Raw genomic sequence first — 26,781 nt, 5'->3', positions numbered from 1 at the left:
AAAAATTTTAGAAGCATTATGAATGGCTGTCTAGAATCATATTTTGTGAACACACTCCAAATCACAACTACAGTGGAACATGGAGGATCAGTTTCATGCCTACTGGCCAAGAACTCACTGAACTCCCTGGCCAAGTTTAAGTTGGCTGTCCTCACCTAGTCCAACCAACTGAGGCTGAGGATAAGAGGAGTGGGGGCAAAGTCACTTATAGAAGCTGCTGGGAGCCCACTTTTATATCTTTGTGGATGGATGATGGGAATCAGGATAGATAAGTCTAGAAAAGAGAAGCCTTGGTCAGGCGCAGTGGCTCACGCCTGTAATCCCAGCACTTCGGGAGGCCGAGGCAGGTGGATCACCTGAGGTCAGGAGTTCAAGACTAGCCTGGCCAACATGGTGAAACCCCATCTCTACTAAAAATACAAAAATTAGCCGGGCATATGGCAGGTGCCTGTAATCCCAGCTATTCAGGAGGCTGAGGCAGAGAGAATTGCTTGAACCTGGGAGGCAGAGGTTGCAGTGAGCTGAGATTGTGCCTGCACTCCAACCTGGGTGACAGAGTGAGACTCCATCTCAAAAAGAAAAAAAGAAAGAAGGAAAAGAAGCCTAGGCCAGTGGCTCATAGGTGTCCTCTACAACCTGTTCTTTCCTAACTCTTTCCTGGCTTTTGCCCAGGACACACTACGTTAGGAGCTATGTGGGATCAGGGACAGTACTCAAAGGAGCTAAGAATCCAAATTAGGAAACATAACATACATGAAATGAAAAGTTAAATAATAGTGATATTTGCTACATTTTTACAGAGCAGCTATTATTATGTGCCAGGTTTATTATGTCATTTACTCTTCAGAATCATTCTATAAGCAAGCTACCAATATTCCTTATTTACAGATAAGAAAACTAGGCTGAGAGAAGTAAAGTTGCAGTTGTTAAAGGTAACTAGAATTTGAACTTAAGCAGCCAAAGCCCTCACTATTTCCATAGCACTGGGCAATCTCCCATGACTGCATTGTGATCTGATCTTAATAGAGGGACAGACTCTCAGAAAATTGAGCATCATCTTACAGTGTCTCAAAAAACCAAACAATAATATAACAAATAATATCCAGCAAATCCTTTAATCCCTGTTTTACCTCCCTCCCTTGGGACATGGCTTAGGTAAGCTCCAAAATTAAGTTAGAGAAGGAAACAGATCTCATCTACAAAATGCAATTATACCACAGCCAGATGAATACTGAAATACACACATACTCTGAGCACCAATACTTTTCAAGAAAGGTAATGATGCAGGGAAAAAAAAAATGTCTCTGAAGTACAGTGTTTCATAGTGGTCCCCAAATTCCTGTCTCTTGAAATCTCCCGGAAGTGGCATTCCCCTTTCTTGCAATAACAGACAGTTGCTCAAATGCCTCATAAGGAACGGTGGGCGTGGTCAGCTGCAGGGCTTTGGTTTTGCAGAGTGACAGGTTCATTTTTGTTTGTTTTGCTTTTCAGACAGGGTCTGGCTCTGTCACCCAGGTGGAGTGCAGTGGTGCTCTCTCGGCTCACTACAACCTCCACCTCCCGGGTTCAAGTGATTCTCCTGCCTCAGTCACCAGAGTAGCTGGGATTACAGGTGTGCACCATCACACCTGCCTATTTTTTTTGTGTCTTTAGTAGAGACAGGGTTTCACCCTATTGGCTGGGCTGGTCTCCAACTCCTAGGCTCATGCGATCCTCCTGCCTTAGCCTCCCAAAGTGCTGGGATTACAGGCGTGAGCCACTACACCCAACCCGAAGGGTTTTAACAGTTTTATTAAGATGTAATTCACATACTATACAATTCACCCATTTAAAGTATATGGTTCAATGGCTTTTAATATATTCACGGAGCTGTGCTTCCATCTCTATAATTTTAGAACGTTTTCGTTATCCCCAAAAGAAGCCCTGCTCCCCATAACCATCATCCTAATCCTCTCACCCCCAATCCCCAGCCTTAGGCAAGCCGAAATGTACTTCCTGTCTCTATAGATTTGTCTGTTCTGGGCATTTCATGTAAATGGAATCATGCACTGTGTGGTCGTATAGTGAAGTGTGCGAGTTTGGAGCAAGAGCTAATTGGTTACAGGCAACAGAGGAAAGGCTGAGAGCACCACTATTGTCTTCCCCACTGAATGCTGGATGTCACCCCTCTAAATAAGTGTGGAATACATATTTAAAGATATTGGCTTGTAGCTGGGCATGGTAGTATGCACCTATAGTCCCAGCTATTTGGGAGGCTGAAGTGAGAAAATCCCTTGAGCCCCGGAGCCCAAGTCCAGCCTGGGAACACCGCGAGAGCCTCTTGTGTCCAAAATATAAAAAAGAATATTGGCTTGAATTCTTCCTGTAGGTCCAGCCTTCCTGTAGGTCCAGTCAGACAATCAGCAAGGGTCTTCAAGCACTGACCCTCCAAAGATAAGCTCCCATCCAGTTTTCTCCGTTTCTAGATGGGCAACTGAATTATTTGAGGGGTTTCTTAAAAGTACAGATTCCTGGCCAGGCACAGTGGCTCACGCCTGTAATCTCAGCACTTTGGGAGGCCAAGGCAGGCAAATCACCTGAGGTCAGGAGTTCGAGACCAGCCTGGCCACCATGGTGAAACCCCATCTCTACTAAAAATACAAAAATTAGCCAGACATCGTGGCAGGCATCTATAATCCCAGCTACTCGGGAGGCTGAGGCAGGAGAATCACTAGAACCTTGGAGGTGGAGGTTGCAGTGAACCGAGATCACGCCACTGCACTCCAGCCTGGGCAACAGACTGAGACTCCATCTCAAAACACACACACACACACACACACACACACACACACACACACACCACATACACACACACACACACACACACACACACACACAGATTCCTGGGCCCCTTCCTAGGAATTCAATATGTGTTGCATGGATGCAGATATCTGTATTTTAAGGAAGCACTCCTAGTGACTCTGATGCTGTAGGGCATGAGACAGGCATTTGGAAACCACCATACAAGGCTTTGCTTCAGAGATAAGACAAAAGCTTCCTTTGTTTCCACATTTCCCTATCAGTCCAACTTCCTTGTAGAAGCAGCAACAAGGACCTTCCCTCCTTACAAGGCCATCTCAATTATTATATGGAAATTCCATTTTACAGAGGCCAATGGTATCTTTCCAGTATAAACATAACAGAAAGCCTTGGAGACAACGTCAAACTGCTGACTTGCTGGGCCTTTCTTATTTGCTGGGTGAATCTGGGACTTCAAACAATCACTGTGCCGGAACTACCGAGGGGGCTGTAAACATGCCTGCACGTTCTCCCAGCTCCCCTTTCAGAGCCTGAAAATTTATCTCTTCGCAGTGAGCGGAAATATTTTCCTTAGCTGGGTCCCCTGTTTTATGCCTTTGATTTACCGAAGCTTCTCAACAAATAAATACAAATTGACTGTAAGGTCACAGCCTTTTGGAGAGCTTTCCAAAAGCCTTCAAGAGTAAGGGAGATAAACTGGAACAATATTTGGAAAATAATCCCCGTTGTTTATCACTTTCCTGGGGCAGACAGGGCTTTATCAGCTGCTTTCTGCATGTAGAGAGAAGAGACTCAGAGAAGTGAAGAGGGTTGCCCAGGATTCCTGGGCTGGCCAATAGGAACCTTGTCCCAGACCTTCATTCCAGATTTCAAGGACCTGGGCTTGCCATGTTGCCTAACAGTCATAAATATTTTAGAGAAGCCTGCTGGGATGTAAGGAACTTCAGAGATTTTAGCCCCCACCATTTAGCCACAGAGCCTGGGTTTATGGAGCCACTAATTCATTCTGACAGTGCCTGATCACCCGCAGAGCCTCAGCAGGGAGACCTACACATTTCAAGGCTAGCTAGCCCAGGAGTTCTCCCCAAATGCCCATTCTAGGCCATCTCAGAGCTCTCCTAGACTCGCTCTCCCCACCCTCAATTTCTCCTGGAAAAATCAAACATGACCTGGTTTATTTGTAAGCCCAGGTGGCCCATCCATTTCCAAGACAGTCAAGACCTGGCCATTAAATCATACTTGTGTATGTGCGTGTGTGCGTGCATGTCTGTGTGTGTGTGTCTGTGTGTGTATGTGTGTGTGTGTGCTTTGTTTGTTTGTAATGACTTCGGTTTAAGAAGGCTGCTTTTGGATCTTCCTGTTTGGCCTGAGTGTGGGACACGAGCTAGGGCTTGCTGACCTGAATCAGCACTGTGGCGCTGTGAGCATGAGTCTGCTTACCCAAGGACAGAAGAGAAGTGCATGGGCTTTTTTGGGAGCAGCCTCAGCTGGATGGTAACTGTTCCTCACCTCCCAGAAGCTGGGGGAGCTTCAGCAGCCACCTCAGGCAGGCACCTCTCAGTGAAGAATGAGGCAGTCTGTCTCCAGACATTGCCACTGTGTCTGTAGCCACAGGAGGCTCTTGTGGCTGGAGAGCTCATGTGTGCTGTACTCTGTGCCTCTGTGATTTTCTCCTACCCTCATCACAGCCCACACAGTACATACTCCAATGCTCACCTATGGATGAAAAAACAGACTCAGAGAGAGCAGAGAGGCACTAGAGAAATTCATGCTAGTGCAGTGAGGACTACAAAGGACACGCCAAAAAGTGCTAGGCAGTGTTTGAAAGGAAGATTTGGTCTGGGGGTCAGAAAACGCCTCGTGAGACTGGGCAAGGTGGCTCGCACCTGTCATCCCAATGTGGGATATGATGAGGTTTCTCTTTAAGCATTATTCCCAACACCAACACTTTGGGAGGCCAAGGCAGGCAGACCACCTGAGGTCAGGAGCTCGAGGCCAGCCTGGCCAACATGATGAAATCCTGTCTCTACTAAAAATACAAAAAAAATTGCCAGGCATGGTGGTGTGCACCTGTAGTCCCAGCTACTTGGGAGGCTGGGGCAGGAGAATTGCTTGAACTCAGGAGGCAGAGGTTGCAGTGAGCCAAGATCATGCCACTGCACTCCATTCTGGGTGACAGAGCAAGACTCTGTCTCAAAAAAAAAAAAAGAAAGAAAGAAAGAAAGAAAAGAAAAAAAGAAAGAAAGAAAAGAAAAGAAAAAAAGAAAGAAAGAAAGAAAATAAAACACCTCGGCTTGATCCAGAAGGATGACTAAGGGTTCACGAAGGTGCAAGGCAGTGCCAGGCAGGAAAGAGCAGCCAGGAGATGGGCTGGGACTGGCGAAAGGCTCGTGACAGGGTAGGACGCTGGGCACTTAAAGAGCACCAGCATGATATGGGTAGAAGGAGAAATTACCGGGAAAGGAGGACAGAAGCCAGATTGGGGGAGGCCTTAGAGGGTAAAGATTTTGGACCATTTTGTGACATTACAGGGTTAGTTTTTCAGATGAAACCTGGAATAGCAGGACCTTATATCACACTCTTCCTATGAGGAAATACTCCAGGTTTCACCCGCCTGCTTTCCAAGGGACTTTTGGAGCACATCAGCCGATTCATAGGATGAAGAGTGGCTTTGGATGTCAGTTCTCCTCTTCTCATATCCACATGTCTTCTCTTCCTATCCACATTGTAAATTCTTTGAGCTCAAAGACACTATGCTTTGTAGAACATCCTCCCCTCACAAGCCACTCCCCCACAGCCTTAATGATTTACTATTAAACAATTTTTGATAAGAAGGAGGGCATAAAAAAGATAAGGCGTCTAATGGGTCTATACTGGATGAAAATAAATGCAATATTCTATCCAAGCTTAACATGATGTACAAGAGATTTTTTGTTTGTTTGTTTTTCTGAGACAAAGTCTCACTCTGTCACCCAAGCTGGAGTGCAATGGCACGATCTCAGCTCACTGCAACTTCCGCCTCCCAGGTTCAAACGATTCTCTTGTCTCAGTTTCCCAAGCAGCTGGGACTACAGGCATGCGCCACCACTCCTGGCTAATTTTTTGTGTTTTTAGTAGAGACGGGGTTTCTCCATGTTGGTCAGGCTGGTCTCAAACTCCCGACCTCAGGTGATACGCCCGCCTCAGCCTCCCAAAATGCTGAGATTACAGGTATGAGCCACCACACCCGGCCAATATACAAGAGGTTTTCTTAAACTGCAGGATCAAATCATGCTTCCCTTAGAAAAGGTGTGACCAGATAATAAAGAGACTGGTTTCCATCCTCCAAAAACAAAGATCCATCTGATTACAGTGACATCCTGTATAGAGTAATACATCTATTTCACTGTGTAATATGCCAAGAATGAATTTACAACCTGCCCTATCACTGAAATTGTGGTGGGGGTTCAACTGGGATACACTAGGTTGTAAGAGTCAGAAACTCAACTTTAATTAGTTTAATAAAAAATTTCTGGGAAGGATTTTTTATTAAAATTAAAATCGAATTTCTGGGAAGGATTCTGGTATAATGAGGAGAATGAGGGAGATGGGATGTGTATAAAGGTAGCCTCAATATGGTTAGAATAAGCCCTTCCCAGGAGAAAGATCTCTGAACAAAAAAATCAATGTCAACTATTAGGCATCTGGTATGTAGACTTTGAGACTTGTTTCTATAATGTTATTAGAAGAACACAGTGTGGTAAAAATGAAAGTCACTTTTTGGGGTCAGACAAAACTGAATTTAAACTGCTGATCTGCCATGTACTAGTGCTAAGAACTTAGCAGATCACTTAAATTCTCTGAACCTCTCTCTTCTCAGCTAGGAAAATTACCATTTAAGGATTTAATGAGAGCGTGTATAAAAGAAAATAGCTCTGTGCTGGACACTCACTAAGAACTTCATAAACGTTGCCCCCATCCTTCCCTTCATTTGTCAGGGAATGAAGATTAACTACCTGTATTAAATAAGCCAATATGACTGGGCGCAGTGGTTCCCGCCTGTAATTCTAGCACTTTGGGAGACTGAGGCAGGCGGATCACCTGAAGTCAGGAGTTCGAGACCAGCCTGACCAACATGGAGAAATCCCATCTCTACTAAAAATACAAAATTGGCCAGGCATGGTGGCGCAGATCCCAGCTACTCGGGAGGCTGAGGCAGGAGAATCGCTTGAACCCGGGAGGCAGAGGTTGCAGTGAGCTGAGATAGTGCCACCACTGCACTCCAGCCTGGGCGACAGAGCAAAACACCGTCAAAACAAAACAAAACAAAAAACAATATATGTAGAGTACTAGGACAGTATCTGATATTCACAGTAAGAAGGCAATAAACGTTAGCTGCCATTATCATCATTTTGATAATATTTCCATTTCCCTATAAGAATACCCCTAAATGAATCCAATGGTTTCTCATACTGCCCACCTTCCTGGGGAGAAAACATTTTAAAAGATGACCCAGCCTGGCGAGATGGCTCACACCTGTAATCCCAAAACTTTGGGAGGTCGAGGCAGGTAGATCACCTGTGGTCAGGAGTTTGAGACCAGCCTGACCAACATGGAGAAATCCCGTCTCTACTAAAAATACAAAAAGTAGCTGGGCATGGTAGCAAGCACCTGTAATCCTAGCTACCCAGGAGGCTGAGGCAGGAGAATCATTTGAAGCTGGGAGACAGAGGTTACAGTGAGCAGAGATCGTGCCATTGCACTCCAGCCTGCATGACAAGAGCGAAACTCCATCTAAAAAAAAAAAAAAAAAAAAAAAGCAGATACCCCTTTTCTCTATCCTGTTTTCATTTTAAGGCTGGGAATTGTTTTTGCTCTGCAGTACCCAAGAGGCTCTGGACACTTAGTCAATATTAATTAATGATGTTGTTGGTGGTGTGCCAGGTCTTTGACACTAAACATTTTTATGCCAGCTTTGTTGAATTAAGGTAGAATTAAATAGCTGCGCTGCAATCCTGTCTCAGCCGTAATCACCATTTGCTTTGCTCATATTTCCCATGCTATGCACCCCACCTAATCAGTCCAGTTTTACTGCATTTACGTAGATTGTATTGATGCATCTGCGGAGGCTCCTGCAGGAATAATCATCTCTCATTTTTCTCTTCTGTGGTTGTGGGTTTCCGAAGACCCTGTCTCTCCCTCAGCTAGGACCTGAGTATAACCTGTGGTGAAGAGTGTAGAGAAAGCAATAGGCTTTGTGACCATGGTGAGTTAGGAATCTCAGGGCTTTGTTTACCCTGAGAGTTTACCTAGGTTGAAGGCTGTCAAAGAAAACTTTCCTTTAACTTAAAAGGGTGACATGGACATGGTTCCCTTAAAACGGCTTCTCAGGTCGAAGATCACAGCCTCTTGATGGCAGTGGTATGGAATAAAGCATCTTAGTGTCTCCCCTAGTGCCTAATTTAGTCCCTTGATCAAATAACAACTACAATAACAGGAGGAGGAAGAAGAGGAGGAGGAGGAATTAACACTTATGAAGAGCTAGGCATTATTCTAAGTACATCACATATTATAGATTATTTATATTCAGAACAACTCTATGAGATGGTTACTATTATTATCCCCATTTTACAGATGAGGAAACTAAAACGCCAAGAATTAAGTAACTCTCCAAAGGCCACCCAATTATTATGTGGTGGACGTGGCTCTCAAACAACAGCAGTACACTTTGGAGTCCGTGATTGTGGATGTTGGGTAAATATTTATTTGGCTATATTTTTTATTTTGTTTTGTATCTGTAGAGTGCCTTTTAAAGTTTTCTCTGAAAGAAAAAAAAAACACAGAAACAGTCTACAGTGGGCCAAATATGGCCTTAGATGTTAACGCATGCTTTATTTTATTAAATTTTCAGATAATTCTGCAAAGTAGATGCTATATTGCTATTTTTGGTTTTTGGTTTTGGGTTTTTTTTGAGATGGAGTCTTGCTCTGTTGCCCAGGCTGGAGTGCATTGGTGTGATCTTAGCGCACTGCAACCTTCGCCTCCCAGGTTCAAGCAATTCTCCTGCCTCAGCCTTCCAAGTAGCTGGGATTACAGGTGTGAGCCACTGCACCTGACCTTTTTTTGTTTTGTTTTGTTGGTTTATTTTATCCTCCTGCTTCAGCCTCCCAAGTAGCTGGGATTACATTTGCAAGCCGCCGTACCTGGCTCTATTTTCTCTGTTTTTACAGATGAAGGCTCAGGATCAGAAAAGTAAAGAAGTTTCATGAGATTACACACCTAGTAACAGGGGAAGGTGGGACTTGAAGCATCATGTCTGTCCAACTCAAAGGCCATGATTCCATGCATCTCCTACCACTGCCAGCTTTGCACCAGGGATGGAAAACATTGAGTCGTTTTCTGCAAAGTTTTCACAGCACTTTCCTTTTGAGGTATATTCACCAGGCTAAGCAGATAATATTATCCAGGTGCACATTGCTAAAATGACTGTATAGGGAGAGTACTGTCCAAAAGACCCAGAAATGTCTTTTCTAACAGTAGACAAGCAGCTGTATTCCAAGATGGAGCACAATTTTAGCCATAAGTAACAATACCAATCATTAGAGCACCTTATATTTTTACATTATAATTTCATTAATAATAAGCACCTTACATCTTTATGATGCTATGTGCCTGACACTCTTCCAACCATTTCACATATATTCAATCACTGAACTCTTACAAAAACCCTATGAGTGATGTCTATTTTTGCTTCCGTTTTTAGATTGGGAAACTGACGCTCAGACGAAGAATTTGCCAAAGGTCACCCAGCTAGGAAGTGGTGGAAGCAGACCTGACCCTAGGCAGTGTGGCTGTGACTCTGCCATGGGCTACGTTGCCGCTCATTAGTTAATTATTTGGGAAATGTTAGTTCTGTTCCTCTTTCCATGCTTTAGGGGATTAATATGAGAATTAACGATATGTACTGCATCACCTGATATGTGTACTGAATGATGTAAAGATTTCTTTATAGGATGTTTACATATACAAGGCGTTGTACCAGGCCGTGAGAATGCCGCACCTGCCTTCAAGGAGTTGAAATCAGAAACTCAGCAAATACAACACCATGTGATAAAGAATTAATATAGGAAATGGTGGCTATTCTCCTTTTACCATCTATTCTCTGTATCTTTCTGTCAAACTCAAAGCCCCCAGAGAATGGCCTGGGCTTTCTTGCCCTCTGACTTCTGGTTAGGTGCAACCTATGGACAGATATTGGAAGGAGGGGAAAGGAGAGGGACATCAGAATATTCATTCCCCAGCCCCAGCTCTTCCTTCTTCAGTCTAGCAGTGCTGATGCTCCTCTCTGGCTCTGACTTCTGCTGGACGACTCTGCTTCCATGGCCCCAGCTCTCACGAGGGTGTCAGTAACACCACTCTCTCCATTTGCTCCTTCAGGCTTAAGGGTGTGAATGGTTTCTCAACTTTTCTGGTTCCCAGATGCCTCAGCATTCCTGGTTGGTTTCTTTAACTCGGAGTGTGCCGTTTGCTTCCTGTGGGGCCCCTGACTGATATAAAGAGTAAGCAGAGGAGATAATAAGAGGAGCGTTCAGGAAAGATCCCTAATTTAGACTTGGAGGGAGAAGGGAGGCTGCTCAAAAGAAGTGAAATCTGTAACTCCTAAAGGATGATCAGGAATTATCCAGTTTGGGAAGTGGAGGTAGGAAGAATATGCTAAAAAGAGAGAATGACAAGTGGAAAGATATGAAGGCAAGAGCATAGATATTCCTGAGAACTGCAAAGTGCCCAAAAGATACTGCTCAAGGTAGAGAGTGGTGAAGAAGCTTAAGTAAGCACCTCCAGATCATGAAAGTGGAACTTTTCTTTTTTTTTCTTTCTTTCTTTTCTTCTTCTTCTTTTTTTTTTTTTTTTTTTTTTTTTTGTTTTTTTTTTTGTTTTTTTTTGTTTTGAGACAGGGTCTGGCTCTGTCGCCCAGGCTGGAGTGCAACGGTGCAATCTTAGCTCACTGCAACCTCCGCCTCCCAGATTCAAGCGATTCTCAAGCCTCAGTCTCCCAAGTAGCTGGGATTACAAACACCGGCCACCATGCCCGGCTAATTTTTGTATTTTTACTAGAGATGGGGTTTCACTATGTTGACCAGGCTTATCTTGAACCCCTGACCTCAAGTGATCTGCCCACCTAAGCCTCTCAAAGTGTTGGGATTAAAAGTGTGAGCCATCGCACTCGGCCAAAGGTGGAACTTTTGAAGTTTGTTTGAAGTTTGCTGATGAAGTTTTGCTCTGTGACTTGTCATGTAATCTTCTCTTTGATTTCCTTATGAAGCATTCAGTGAAGTTCATATTGCTTGTCAAAAGTTCTGAAGCTGGGTTTCAGAGAGTAGCCAAGATGAAGTGCTGAGTCTGGTCTGAAGGAGCTCACGGAGGTAATTTAGCAATAGGTTTGAGACTGCACTGTCAGATTTTGAAGTTTGTGAGGCCACCCGCATCATTGCTAATGTGTGCTGTGTGGGTGGAGAATGGATGAGGCCAAAAAAAGTTTAGGACAAATAGTTTGGAGATGGAGAATCAGCGAAGAACAGTTGAGAGGAGAAGGCAGCTAGAACGCAAATGTTAATAAAAGAAGGCTTGCTCTCTGCCTCTGCATAATCCTTAGTAAAATATGCCTGGGTTACTCCAAATGCTATTTAAAAAGTAACACTGAGTTCTGACTGGGAGATGTGAGACAGGCACTTTCTCTCCCTGCTCTTTCATTCTTGTCTTTTTTTTGTGGTTCTAGATATGAAGCACCACCCTTGTTGGTGCCTGTGTTGCCCCTACAGATGCACTGCTCTATCAGTCATCTCCATACCCCTTGTGGGTCAACACCCCCTTCCACACTGCTAGTCATTACACTCATTATGTTCTCCTGGCTTCTGGTGGTTAAGTTGCCTCTATTACTTCAGGGCTCCATCATCCCTATCCACATTAGCAAGCCCAACTCAGACCATCTTCTCAATAGCTGACCCTGACCTGCAGTGGAGCACCACCACTGAATGGATTAGCAGTGCTGAGGCCCCCTCACCAGCACATTCCAATGCCCTGGCTGAAGGGCGTGTCCTCTGGGCCCTCCAAGGGTTGCTCCTCTGGTGGATCTTTTAGCCTGACATGAAATAGCCATCCAAGCATCCTACTCGCCTTAGCCTCTGTCCCTTAGCATTCCTCCCTCAAGCATCTTCAGGGCAACTCGGACATGTCCCCTTGCCTCAGTGTTGTCCATCGCTTTGCCAGGTTTCTCAGAGCCACCCCCACAGTGACCTTGCCCCATCCTTGGAGGCTGTCTGTACTTTGTCTCAGTCTCTTGATTGTCTATGTCTTTTCTTTTCTTTTCTTTTTTTTGAGACACAGTTTCACTCTACTGCCCAGGCTGGCATGCAGTGGTGTGATCTCAGCTCACTGCAACCTCTGCCTCCCAGGCTCAAGAAATTCTTGTGCTTCAGACTCCTAGCTAGCTGGGATTACAGGCGCCAGCTAATTTTTATAGTTTTAGTAGAGACGGGGTTTCACCATATTGGCCAGGCTTGTCTTGAACTCCTGACCTCAAGTGATCCACTCACCTTGACCTCCCAAAGTGCTGGTACTACAGGCATGAGCCACCACACCCAGCCTGATTGCCTGTATTTTTGAAATTACTTGTGGAGCTTGATACTGGGTAATACCTTTGATTGTGTGAGTCTAACTTCAGAATCCAATGATTTGTGATTATATATGTGTGTGTGTGTGTATATATATGTGTATATATACAATATACACAAATATATGTATATAAATAATATATGCAAATATATGTGCATATATTGTGTATACAAATATATACTATATATGACATGTATATATGTCAGGAAAATATGAACACTGACTAGATATTTAATAATATTAAAGAATTATTGTAGAGGTTTTTGGTGTGATAAAAATATTGCTGTTAGGTTTTTAAAATATATGCATATACAGGCTGGGCATGATGGTGCATGCCTGTAATCCCAGCACTTTGGGGAGCCAAGATGGGAGGATCGCTTGAGACCAGTTGGAGACCAGCCTGGCCAACATAGAGAGACCCTGTCTCTACAAAAGAAATTTTTTTTAACTAGCTGGGCATGGTGATGCCACTTGAAGGCCCCAACTACTGGGGAAGCTGAGGTGGAAAGATTGCTTGAGTCCAGGAATTCAAGGCTGTAGTGAGCTATGATTGCATTACTGCACTCCAGCATGGGCAACAGAGTGAGACCCTGTCTCAACAAACATAATAAGAACAAAATGTGTGTGTGTGTGTGTGTGTGTGTGTGTGTGTGTATGCATATAGAAGTGTTTACTGATGAGACTATTTGATGTTGGAGACTTACTTCAAAATAATCCAGTGTGAGAGAGGCTGGGGAGCATAGAGACATAAGATAAGCCATGATAATTATTGAAACTGGGTAATGTGCTCATGGAGGTTTATTTTACTATTTTCCCTAGTATTATGTACAGTATATAAAAACCTTTGAAAGTTTGAAAATTTCCATAATACTGAGATTTTTAAAACACTAAATCAAATTTAAAGCAAATAATAAGATACCTGAAATGCCATGAGGGTGAATATGTGTCTGTGTGTGTGTGTGTATTTATTTGTTTATTTATTTATTTTTGAGATGGAGTCTTGCTCTGTTGCCCAGGCTGGAGTGCAGTGGCGCAGTCTCTGCTCACTGCAGCCTCCACCTCCCGGGTTCCAGCAATTCTCCTGCCTCACCCTCCTGAGTAGCTGGGATCACAGGAATGCGCAACCACGCCTGCTCAATTTTGTATTTTTAGTAGAGATAGGTTTTCTCCATGTTGGTCAGGCTAGTCTCAAACTCCTGACCTCAGGTGATCTGCCCACCTCAGCCTCGCAAAGTGCTAGAATTACAGGCGTGAGCCACTGCACCCAGCCAAGGGTGAATATATTTATATGAAGTATTCTAACAACCATATGTGAAAATATGAACCTGACTACAGAAAAATAACAAAGTTCATAAATAAGACGTTGGTAGAAGGAAGAACAATTTTAGCAATAAAACTGGAAAGTTTCAACCCTCCACTCAGTAAAATACAAATTAATATAGAAATATGATACTAATTCTTTCTATAAAATGGGCAAAGAAGAGAAAAAATACTTTGAGGCAAAGTATTACATAGGGTGAAGAAAATTCAGCAGTTTACATTTTTAACTTTCTGGAAACCATTTTTCCAACATACTTATCAAAAAATCTTAAAACCCTGCCCCAATACTTGACCCAAAGTCCAACTTCTGTGAAATTATTTTTAGACAATAAACATAGACATGTGTGAACATTTAGGTATACATATATGCAATAAGTCATTGTTTAATGATAATGAAGGCCAAGTGCGGTGGCTCACGCCTGTAATCCCAGCCCTTTGGGAGGCCGAGATGGGCGGATCACCTGAGGTCAGGAGTTGGACAGCAGCCTGGCCATGGTGATACCCCATCTCTACTAAAAGTATAAAAAGTAGCTGGGCGTGGTGGCGGGCACCTGTAGTCCCAGCTACTTGGGAGGCTAGGGCAGGAGAATCACCTGAACCCAGGAGGTGGAAGTTGCAGTGAGTGGAGATGGCACCACTGCACTCCAACCTGGGCGACAAAGCGAGATTCTGTCTCAAAATAATAATAATAATAATAATAATGAAAAAATTTAAAATAATATAAGAATACTAATTAGGATTGAACAAAATAAGGTGGAAGGGAGACCTGCATATCCAATAACAGAAAATAGTTAAAGGAATTGTGGTATTATATACAGATATAAACACACATTTTATCCAGACATTACATGAGACTATGTAATGACAAGGAAAGATATCCCGGAAAATTAGATAAAGAAAGCAAAATGGAAAAGAGGACTACTGGAATTTTTCATTTGTGTTTCTTTGTGCACATCTACAGAGGCACACAACAAATGGAATAGAAAAATAAGTTCTAAACATTAAACAGGGATAATATGGTGTGGAGAAGGGTAGCTTATGGATGATTTTAATTTTCTCCTTTTTATGTATCTATATTTCCTAAATGTTCTGTAACAAACTCGTATTACTTTAATGAAATTAAACAAAATCATTTGTTGACTCACCAGTCCACTTCGAGGAATCTTTCCTAACAAAATAACCAGGAACATGCTCAAAGATTGTTAGCATAGTCTCTGGAGCATTATTTATAATAGGGGAAATATTGTGAGTAATCCAGTTATCCCATAATAAGAGAATGATTAAATTACTGTATTAAGAATTTTTTAAAATCCCATATTCCTGGGAAAAGGTTGATTGTTCTATAACCATGGTAACAAGTACCATTATAACCAGGTTTTAAACTCTATCAATCAATGCAACTTGCTTCAGTGAACATGCTTTGACAAACCAACCAATCAGTGATAGTCTCTTACATATGCAAGTCAGCCAATCAGGAATCGAGTTGGTCTAGTAAATGAGCTTCTGAATGCCAACCAATCAACAATAGTCTCACTGGAGTAAGCACATCTCTAGAGTTGACGTCAATCTACTTATATCCCTAAAAATCTCCCAATCCCTGAACTCTATGCTTCCCCAAAATGCAGTATAAAATCATTATTCTGCTCAGCCAGATTCTACCTGACCAGCATGGCTCTTCCTTACCATAAGTAACAAATTCAGCTTTGTTTTATGTAGTATTCTGTGTTTGTGTGTGTGTGTCCGTCCCTGTATGTGTGTGAGGGGGTGTGTGTGTGTCTTTGTATATACACACTGAGGGAGTACACATACGCATATATACAAGCATAGAATTTCATACATTCATTGAATATTTTGTTTTCAAAGACCACATAATGACAAGAAAAATATATTCAAAATATATTATGTGAAAAAGCATTGAACACAAAACTGTGTATTGTTCAATCCTAATGAGAGAGAGAGACAGGAGAAAATACACCAAAATTTTAAAAAATATATCTGAGTTGTGAGACTATGGATGATTTTCATCTTATTTTTCCTTATATTTTCAAAAAACTCCATAGTGACCATTTATCACTTTAATAATGAAGGGGAAGACTTTCTCTAAAAGTCTTAGTTTAGCATGATAGCCCTAAACCAGTTAATTTTAAATGTCATCTGAAAAGTTTAGAACCTCTTTATGAGTTCTTCTATGATTCTTTCATTGATAACAGGCTATGACATGAAGCCAAAGGCCTCCATAAAAATATTTATTGTGTGCCTGTGTGCCAGACACCAAATTAGGCACAGAGACAGCTGCTAAGATGATGTAGGATGAAGCTGGGCATGGTGGCTCATGCCTGTAATCCCAGCACTTTGGGAGACTGAGGCAGGTGGATTGCTTGAGCCCAGGAGTTCGAGACCAGCCTGGGCAACACAGCAAAACCCTCTCCCTCCAAAAAAAATAAATAAATAAAAAATAAAAATAAAAAAATTAGCCAGACATGGTGGCACACACCTTGTAGTCCCAGCTACTTGGGAGGCTGAGGTGGGAGAATCACCTGAGTCCGGGGAGATCAAGGCTGCCGTGAGCCATGATTGTGCCACTGCACTCCAGCCTGGGTGACAGAGTGAGACCCTGTCTCAAATCATCCCTCAGATGATGATGTTTAATGATGTAACACCTTCCTGAAAACTATATGGAAAACAACATTTTCATTAATTGAACTGAGCATAGGAAACTGTGCTTTTCCCTCCAAATATGTTCAATGCTTACTATTAGTGGGGACTATCAATGTAGCAAGTAAAGGCAAGAAAGGCAGTCTAGGTGTTTGTTAGGCACGACTGTGAGTAATGGTCTATAAAATACAACAAAAAACCTGGGAACAACCTAGAATGTGTAGTAGAAAGTGAAAAACAAATGTTAATTTCTTCTACTATCTTTTCTTTATTTTGGAGGAGAGAGCTTTGGCTTATTCTTTTCTTAATAAAAATAGTGTCAAGGTCCTAATTGCATTTAATTAAGCCATACTTCTAGCACTGAGAATGCAGAAGGATACACTGTAGCCTGCTGTTCTCCATTTCCTAATGCATGCAAGCAGCTCTAAATGAGTAAGAAATGATGATTGAATATTGTGAACAGGCACAATAGTTAATCTCATGTGAATAGGCAGTAGGAGTGGAATGTGTTTGTCTTGGGTTTGTTAGAAAGATTTTCATGATCAAACACTGAAAGAGGATTTTCCCCATTTTCTTCCTGCTGACAATGCATCACTGATAGTTTGACTTAATGAGGTTCTTAGATTTAATAAAATAGCAAAAGGCAGTGAGCCATTTCCCAAAATGACTTGAAAGAAATATTTGGCAGAAATAATTGAGAGTCAGAGATTACTGGTCCATAGAACCCTACCAATTCCTGCCACTCTGGACTATGCCCACTTGTTCTACATTTTCTGCTGATTTTAGAAATCACCCCATCGCTGCCTGGGTGGCAGTAACTTCCCTTAATAGGGCCATTTGTCATAAACTATGAGATGCTAAGGAATTAATCAAAATTTTCCACAGGTAAGCAGTAACTTGAGAGACTGTACGATCCTTGATAATGATGCCTTAGCTTTGTATAATCTGCTGGAATTTACAGAGTGCCTTCATAGACCTTTACCATTCAGTTCTCATTCTAATCCTGTCAAGTGGGGACCAGTGTCCTGACTTTACAGTTGAAAAAAACTGAGGCTCCAGAATCCTTAAGTGAGTTGCCCAGGGTTTTACAGTGAGTAAATAAATGGTGGCATTCAGACCCAGGTCTTATATCCGTGTCTGGTGCTTGATCTAATCTAGCTGAACAACTATCCCTAAATGAGCAAAAAAGAAGATTCTGATCTGAGGCCTGAGGACCAGGGATGAAGTCCTGGCCCTTGCCTCTTAGTAGCACATGATGAAAGGCATATCAACTGGCCCTCTGAATCATAGTTTTCTTATTTGAAGAACAGAGACAACTGTGCTGCTATCAATTTATTCTCACCACTCAGGTCCAAATCCACCCTTTATTGCCTGCTTGGTGAAACTGTGGCTTCTTGAGAGATGCAACTGCCACCTGGCCATTTGGGGTGACTTGTGCCACTGAGCCAACCCAGCAGAAAAAGGTGTTACTCTACGGGCTAGAATGATTGATCCCAGTTACCAAGGGGACATTGAGCTGCTACTACACAATGGGGAAGAGGAATCATGTCTGGAACACAGAGGATTATCTAGAGATCCTCTTAGTACTTCTATATGCAATAGTAAAAGGTAATAGAAAACTACAGAAACAAGCAAACAAAAAGCAGCATGACTGAAGACTCAGACCCTTAGGGAATGAAGGTTTGGGTCGTTTCACCTAGTAAAGAACCTTGACCATCTGAGGTTCTGTCTGAGGGTAAAATGAATATAGGAGGGATTGTGGGAGGAGGAAATCATAGATTATTCTATGGCATCTTACAAAAATCAGGACTGTGGTCATGTGAAAGGAAAATATCTTGGGCCCCCAAAATCACTAAAGAAAACTCAAGCTGGAAACTGCTTAGGGCACACCTGCCTCCCATTCTATTCAAAGTCATCCCTCCGCTCACTGAGATAGATGCATATCTGATTGCCTCCTTTGGAAAGGCTCATCAGAAACTCAAAAGAATGCAACCATTTGTGTTTCACCTATCTGCGACCTGGAAGCCTTCTTCCTGCCTTTGCTTCAAGTTGTCCCGCCTTTCCAGACTAATCCATCCAATGTGCTTCTTACACATACTGATTGATGTTTCCTGTCTCCCTAAAATGTACAAAACCAAGCTGTGCCGTGACCACCTTGGGCACAGGTCGTCAGGACTTCCTGAGGCTGTGTCCTCAACCTTGGCAAAATAAACTCTCTAAATTAACTGAGACCTGTCCCAGATGTTCTGGGTTCACATTAGCTTTGCAGATTTTCTCCTTGCTTGTTATATGTGTATGTAAAAAGTAAAGTAGAGGTTCCTCTTTAAAGACACTCTCCTCCCTGACTAATTAGGAATATAGCAACTTCTCTTAGAAGCAAACTTTATTCAAAGACCTGTGCTAACAGTCTTAAATATCTGCTAGCTGTAATAAAGAAATCAATGTCGCGGTGGCTCAAGCCTGTAATCCCAGCACTTTGGGAGGCCGAGACGGGCGGATCACGAGGTCAGGAGATCGAGACCATCCTGGCGTAAACATGGCCTGCAAAACCCCGCTCTCTACTAAAAATTTAGAAAAAACTAAGGGCCGGGCGAGGTGGCGGGCCGGCGTAGTCCCAGCCCTACTCAGGAGGGCTGCAGGCAGGGAGACATGGCGTAAACCCGGGAGGCGGAGCCTTGCAGTGAGCCCCCGAGATTTGCGCCACTGCACGCCAGTCTGGGCGACAGAGCGAGGACCTCCCGCCTCAAAAAAAAAAAAAAAAAAAAAAAAAAAAAAAAAAAAAAGAGAATCAATGCTGCTTTATGCCTTCCTAGCGTCCCACAATTTAGGGCCTAAATATTTGCCCCCCTGCCATGCTTATACTGGTCCAAGCAAGCATTAGGTCATAGCCTGTTCCTCTTCCGTATTTGGAGGTGCTTTTACCTTTCTCAGCATTCCACAGGTTACTTCCTCCTTCCTTTGTTCTCCTCTGCCTTTGCCTCTTTTAGAAAGTTCTAAGTTGCTAGCCAGTTGGGACAAATATAGAATGTGAGGTCCCGTTCCAACCAATGGAAACCGGACACAGCAGTAAGGTGGATGGGTCAGGTTATAAATGACCCTATCTCCTTTGTTTGGTGTACTCTCGTGGTAAAACTGCTGCAGAAAGTAAAAATGGGCTTGCTGAGGAAATTAAATTTATGTTCAAGTGCTGTTTCTTTATGGCACTGGGGAACAAGCATTTTATTTCTAAATAAGCATTTCAAACAGTATATATTCATCTGCATATTATAAAAATATTATTTTCTCTCCTTCCCATTCTTATTTTATATCTAAATTGTTGGAGGTTAACTTTATAATTTAGTGTTCAGGTAACAAAATATTCACTGGGGCCCAGCGCATTGGCATACCCTGTAATCCCATCACTTTGGAAGGCCAAGGTAGGCAGATTGCTTAAGCCTCTGAGTTTGAGACCAGACTGGGCAACATGGCAAAACCCTGTTTCAACAAAAAGTACAAAAATTAGCCAGGCATGGTGGTGCACATCTGTAGTCCCAGCTACTCAAGAGGCTGAGGTGGGAGGATTGATTGAGCCTGGGAGGTCAAGGCTGCAGTGAGCCATGATTGCATCACTGCACTCCAGCCTGGATGACAAGACCCTGTCTCAAAAACAAACAAAATATTCACTGGGACTGTGACTGAACTTGAGAGTTATTACTATTGGGATTGTGTGTTTCCTCATTTTGAGGTGAACACGTGCTCATTTTTACAAAGGGAAGCTGTGTTACGTTCAGTGAAAACATAGAGGTGTTTTGTTTTCTTTTCTTTTTGAGACGGAGTCTGGCTCTGTCGCCCAGGCTGGAGTGCAGTGGCCGGATCTCACCTCACTGCAAGCTCTGCCCCCTGGGTTTACACCATTCTCCTGCCTCAGCCTCCTGAGTAGCTGGGACTACAGGCGCCCGCCACCACCCCGGCTAGTTTTTTGTATTTTTTAGTAGAGACGGGGTTTCACCATGTTAGCCAGGATGGTCTCGATCTCCTGACCTTGTGATCCACCCGTCTCGGCCTCCCAAAGTGCTGGGATTACAGGCTTGAGCCACCGCGCCCGGCGAGGTGTTTTGTTTTCGCGAAGGAGTTCAAATGTTTGTGAAAGGGTGCATATGGAAGTGAAGAAGCCAAAGAGATGGACAGCGCCCCTTTTCAACTGATCGCTTCTCAGTTCCCTTTGTTGTTCTGCTTTGTGATACTGTAGAGCTGGACCCTATACCTGTTGACCTCTGTCAGCCGGCACTGTGAACAGCTTTGTCAATAGAGAAGGCCATAGGGACTCTGCTGGTGGAAGAGGCTTCTTTTTCCAGTTCCTATGTTATTCTTTCCCACTTGCTCCTATGACATAGCTATACATGGATGGCATGCATATAGGATGGCCAGGGACATTCATACTCTTGCAAGTTTGGCTGGCACACTGGTGAGAGACTCATGGCTCCTTGCTCACCAGCCTCAGCCCACCAGTTGATAACCAGCTCTGGCCCGGGACAACTCAGCAAACCTCTCCTCTATCCAGGGGGCCACAAGTGTGCTCCTCCTGCCTGCCACAAGGTGTGAAACTCGGCCTACCTTCCGAGTTTGTTCTCTTCTTGGTCACTTTCCCCAACTCTTAGGTTAGTCTTCAGAGTTCTCTTTTATTGCCTCCCATTCCCAGTTGCTAGTTCCTTATTACCAGTTGATAAGTCTTTATATTACACTTTTTTCTGTTTTAATTTCTGATGGTATTTCTCTCTCCTGATTGGAGCCTGACACAAAATTGATACTGATTTTGAGTATTTCACAGGGTTATCATGACACTTAAATAAGTTAATGCACAGAGAAGCACTTAGCCATTTTTTAAGAATCTGGTAGATCATTGCATAAATGATCTCAATGTATCATCCTTCTTTTATTCATGCTACTTTATAGCATGAATCACTGATGCTAGGATTGGTCATAACATGTGTTTTGGCCAATGGGACATCTACACACATGATATAAGTAGAAGTCTGGTAAGCATTTGTATATTGATGTGTGCCCCTGAACACTGCCCTGACATTGCCATGTGAAGAGGAATAGTCTAGCCTCCTTGAGGATGGATGACCACATGCTGAGCGAAGCCCATCCCTAACCTGGTATACCAGTGGGGTGCAGATTCACAGGTGAGCCTAAGCAAGGCCAACAGAAGGCTCACTCATTTAGCCCACAGAATCACAGAAAGAAAACATCATTGTTATTTTAAGACCCTATGTTTAGGGGTGATTTGTTGCATAGCAATACATTACAGATGCAAATATAACTGAAACAATATATAAGTTAAAATATTGGTAAAAACTTTTTCTGTGGTAAGTGACTGAAATCTAACCTAAGCTAGTGTAAGCACAAAAGAGTATGTATTGGTTTACATAGTTGAAAGTCTAGGAGTTGGTTAAGCACACAGTTAGATCCGTATGCTCAGGCTTCATCCTCAGGGGTCAGCTGTCTTACCTTCACTTCCTGATCTTCTTTCTTTCATCCTCAGGCAAGCTTTGCCTTCATGCTGGTAAGATGGATTCCAGAGTCTCTTATGTCCTCAAAGCTTCAAGCTCAGCAGAAGGAGTCTCAATGGTTTCCACAAAAAATCTTGGACTTTGGATCAACTGCCCACCCTTGAACTAATCCCTGTGGCCCCAGGCTGATTGGCAGACTTGAATCACCTATCTCATGCCCAGAACTTTGGCTTGACCAGGCTTATCCAAAACAAGGGAATCCAGAGTGTTGACCCAAAGAAAATCAGGGGGCTATTACTGGGGAAAAGAATTCCATCACAGGTATCAAAAATACTGTTATCAATAAAACATCACCTGACACATTGGTTGATTAAAGATATATTACTTTGGTCATTCTTGGTTGGGAATCATTTAGATGCCAAGAATATGAATACTCTTGACTTAAGAAATGAGAGAGTTTATCAGAAGCATGCAGGATACTCCTGAATCCACAGGCAATGTGGCTAGGTGTCATGAAGCATTATATCCAAGAACTAGAAAGTCATAAGAGAGTCTTTTGTTTTTTTTCTCTCTCTCTCCCCCTCCACAATGACATGGTCTTTTATCTCTGCTTTTCATTGATATTTAATTTTTAACTCTCTAATTTCTATGGGGAACCCATTCTGTGAGATTTGGTTAAAGCTGACCCAACTTCCTGCCACGGGGCAGGCTCATCTCCCAGACCAGCCAATCAGAGTATGTTATCTCTCAGACCAACCAATCAGGGTATATCATCTCCCTGGCCACAGTGATGAATCTAACTTGATCATGTGATCCAAGCTAGGTCAATTGGAGTCCTCCTGGGACCTTTCTGCCATAGTGATCCTGAGTTCTCCCTCTTTCCTCAGGGGGTTCCTAAGTTAATTCGATGTGTATTGAATTTCATGGCCATCATGCTTGGCATATGGAAGAGAGCTTGTTTGTGAGCAGAGAGGAGAAAAACAACCTAATAATAGACTTTGAGATCTCAGATCCAACCATGACCTGAAGCCTTAGGTCTTTTAATTGCTTGAGCCCTGGTGTGGTGCTTCAAATTGGCCTAACTTCTCAGAGTCGGCCTAACTTTGCTCTGTTGCTCTAAGGTTGTACTGTTTCTCTTGGGAGCAAAAATTCCCAAAGGAAAGAGAATTTATGAGAAGTAACTGTGGAGGGGTTAATTTTTTTAAAAGTGTCCTCAAAAAAAGTGTAAAAATATTTCTTTAGTGGAGAAAAGCTCTTTCCTTTCCACCTGGCAGCAGCCATCCATTAAGCCAAGGTGGTTGCATACAAGTACATCCAGGAGCTATGGAGGAAGAACCAGCGTGATGTCATGCACTTTCTCCTGAGGGTCCACTGCTGGCAGTACCGAAGCTCTCTGCTGTCCACAGGGCTCACCACTCCACCAGGCCCCACCGCACCAGGCCCCGTAAAGCGGGCTGACTGGGCTACAAGGCCAAGCAAGATTATGTTATATGTAGGATTCGTGTGCATCGTGGTGGCCGAAAACACCCAGTTCCTAAGGGTACAACTTACAGCAAGCCTGTCCATCATGTTGTTAACCAGCTAAAGTTTGCCCAAAACCTTCAGTCCATTGCAGAGGAGTGAGCTAGATGCCACTGTGGGGCTCTAACAGTCCTAGAATTCTTACTGGGTTGGTGAAGATTCCACATACAGATTTTTTGAGGTTATCCTCATTGATCCATTCCATAAAGCCATCACAAGAAATCCTGACACCCAGTGGATCACCAAACCAGTCCACAAGCACAGGGAGATGTGTGGGCTGACATTTGCAGGCCAAAAGAGCTGTGGCTTTGGAAAGGGCCATAAGTTCCACCACACTGTTTGTGGTTCTCGCTGTGCAGCGTGGAGAAGACACAATACTCTCCAGCTCCACTGTTACCGCTGATATAAATAAAGATTGTAAAATTCATTCCTAATAAACAATTTAGGACAGTCCAAAAAGAATGTTTCTTTAAAGAGGCCCTACTCTTTAAAAAGGACTCCATTGGAAAGTTCCTCTTACATTCTGGTTGTATTCGTTTCCTACTGCTGCTATAAACAAAATGCAACAAAGTTAGTGACATGAAACAGCACAACTTTGTTCTCATACAGAAGTCAGAAGTTACCAGTGGGTTGGCAGAGCTGCGTTCCTGCTGGAGGCTCTAGGAGAGAGCTGACTTCCTTGTTTTTTCCAGGTACCAAAAGCTGTCCTCGTGCCTTGGTTCAGGGCCCCCTTCCAGAAGTGGCATCACCCCAAACCCTGCTTTCATCATCACATCTTCTTTTCTGACATTGAGCTTCCTTCTTGCCTAGTATAAGGACCCATTTGACTACACTGGGCCCGCCCAGGATAATCTCCCCATTGCAAACCCCTTAATTTAGCCACATCTGCAAAGAGCCTTTGCCATGTAAGATAACAAATTCACGGGTTTCAGGGATTAGGATATGGACATCTTGGGGGAGGGCATTATTTAGCCTACATACTAGTGGACTTATTTATTTATTTATTTATTTATTTATTTATTTAAAAACCTGTGTTACCCCCAAAATATTATAATAGAATAATGAGAAATTTGAAGTCACCCATTTAGAGAAAATGTTTGTCTTCTAAGTCAAAGTGTCTAACTCAAATAATCTATCATTCTGCTTTATTCTGGGTGAGGAAAGACACTGGAATTTCAAGCGTATTTTATTCCTTTGTAAAGATGATACTGCTCCTACTTTTCTTAAAATATACTCATTTTAATTTGCATTTGTGCAGAAAAGTAAAATGCAGGCAGGGACAATAAAAGATAGAAATACTTGAGCAAAATGTAGAATACAAAAGGCAAAATTCACAAGCAACTTCTTAGCATTGCTTCAGAAAGGGAGGGGAAAAAGAAGAGAAACAGCAAAGACATACCAAAAATATTTGCCATTCTCATAAAATGGAACTTGAGTGAGTGGAAAGTATAACCTCTGACTTGGTGGATGGAGAGGGCCAAAGAAAGCTTCTTTTATCTGACCACATTTCGAAACAATACCAGGCAATAATTGTCTCTTAGAGTAAATGGCAAAGGGAATTGATTTTTAAATTACTTTTAAATCATAAAATCCCACAATTGTAACTGCATTTTGGGTAGTCATCCGGCAGTATACCAGGAACTTTATTGGAGAAAAAAATCCAGGAAGGCATTGAGAAGCACTAATAAAGTATGTCTCTGTTGAATTGAAGTTAACTCTTCTCCTTAGTAATTGAGTTTTCATCCTAGGAAAATATTATTTATGAGAGGAAGCATTTCTTTTTTTTTTTTTAAAGGCTGCCTGAAGAGAAAGCACCAACACTATACAATTTTTTTAATTTGAATAAAAACCGTAATAGTACCAACGAGCATGCCAACACTTTGATCGATTGGGAAGGTTTTTAAAACCAACATTAAAATCTGTAAGCAGTTTTTCTCAAAAGTCAAGGCTTGGAATTTCAATATACATTTCTACATTTATGTCCAATGTTTTCTCTTTTTTTGTTTTCCTTTTAAATTTATTTTTATTTTATTTCATTATTTATTTTGTTTTTTCTTGTATAATGTTCTTTCTTCATTAATTAATGGAAACTGAATAATTGCTGAGTGAATTATCTGAAAATCAACTTGCCAAATGCCAATTTACAGAAATTTAATTTACCTAATGATAATTTGCCAAATAAGAAATTCTCCAAATTTATCAAACATATGGATTTATAAAAAAAACTTCCTTTTAATAATTATTTCAATGTCATTTCTTACTTTTCAAACACTAAATTAACATTAAAGAGTATCCTAAATAAACAAGAAGTAGCTTATAAAACCCTATCATGTAATAAATGCTAACATTTTTAATTCTAACCAGGAAAAATTACATACATAGACTCAGTAGCAGTTTGCAGAAGAACTCAAAGTGGAAAAGGAAAATTATTCAACTTAGTAGAAAGAATACCTAAAAGGGATTAACATAACAGACTGTATGATTAATAGTTCTAACTTGAGTTACCTTAACCATAAACATGAAATTGTAGGCCAGGCATGGTGGTTCATACCTGTAATTCCAACACTTTGGGAAGCTGAGGTGGGTGGATCCCCTGAGCTCAGAAGTTCGAGACTAGCCTGGGTGACATGGCAAAACACCATCTCTACAAAAAATACGAAACATTAGCTGGGCGTGGTGGCATGTGCCTGTGGTCCCAGTTACCTGGGAGGCTGAGGTGGGAGGATTGCTTGAGCCTGAGATGTCAAGGCTGCAGTGAGCCGAGATCATGCCACTGCAGTCCAGCCTGGGTGAGACAAAGGGAGACCCTGTCTCAAAAACAAGCAAATGAACAATAAACAAAAAAACCACCACCACCACCAACAACAACAAACTGTAACGGAGGAATTTAAAAAGGGTTAAAACCCTAAAAGGCTAAATGAAGAAATGAACCAGAAAGTGATGAGAGCAATCATATTATATAATAAACTAGGACTATGAATAATAAAAATTACAAACAAACATTGATTTGTTACTTGAAAAGTAATGGAGAAAGTGTCTTAAAACTACTAAAATATTAGAAAATTAAACTTTAAGAGTGACCTAAAAAGAGCTAGAAAGAAATTAATGTAAACATAAAAATCCCTCAATGAAACATTAAGGTGTTGGTTAGAGTTGATTTATGATATTAAATATATTCATCAGAATACTAAGCCTCTCTATAATTTGTAACCATTTGACTATCTGACCATTCCCTAATATGCTGCTAGGGAGATAAAATCGGAACCAGTCAACAAAAACTTCACAGGAATCTTCAAAAGCTGTTAAAAGTATTGCATGCAATTTGAGATGCTGCAAGACAGGG

At 42.2% G+C, this 26,781-nt stretch overlaps 1 protein-coding gene and 1 pseudogene across 1 annotated transcript in view; both read left to right on the top strand.

Moving 5' to 3' along the window:
* Positions 1-22,285, top strand: part of FHIP2A (FHF complex subunit HOOK interacting protein 2A) — an 81,532-nt gene extending 59,247 nt beyond the window's left edge. Inside the window, exon 17 of the mRNA XM_017892506.1 lies at positions 21,950-22,285. Within this exon, the coding sequence (XP_017747995.1) occupies positions 21,950-21,974 (25 nt within the window). The 3' untranslated portion in view covers positions 21,975-22,285. The remainder of the gene's footprint in view (positions 1-21,949) is intronic.
* A 280-nt stretch (positions 22,286-22,565) lies between these two features.
* On the top strand, positions 22,566-23,841 carry LOC108542446 (60S ribosomal protein L15-like; annotated as a pseudogene).
* Positions 23,842-26,781: the final 2,940 nt, after the last annotated feature.

Source organism: Rhinopithecus bieti, unplaced genomic scaffold, assembly GCF_001698545.2.
Source record: "Rhinopithecus bieti isolate Rb0 unplaced genomic scaffold, ASM169854v2 scaffold_21201, whole genome shotgun sequence".
NCBI classification, from domain to species: domain Eukaryota; kingdom Metazoa; phylum Chordata; class Mammalia; order Primates; family Cercopithecidae; genus Rhinopithecus; species Rhinopithecus bieti.
This window is presented reverse-complemented; position numbering and strand designations above follow the sequence as displayed.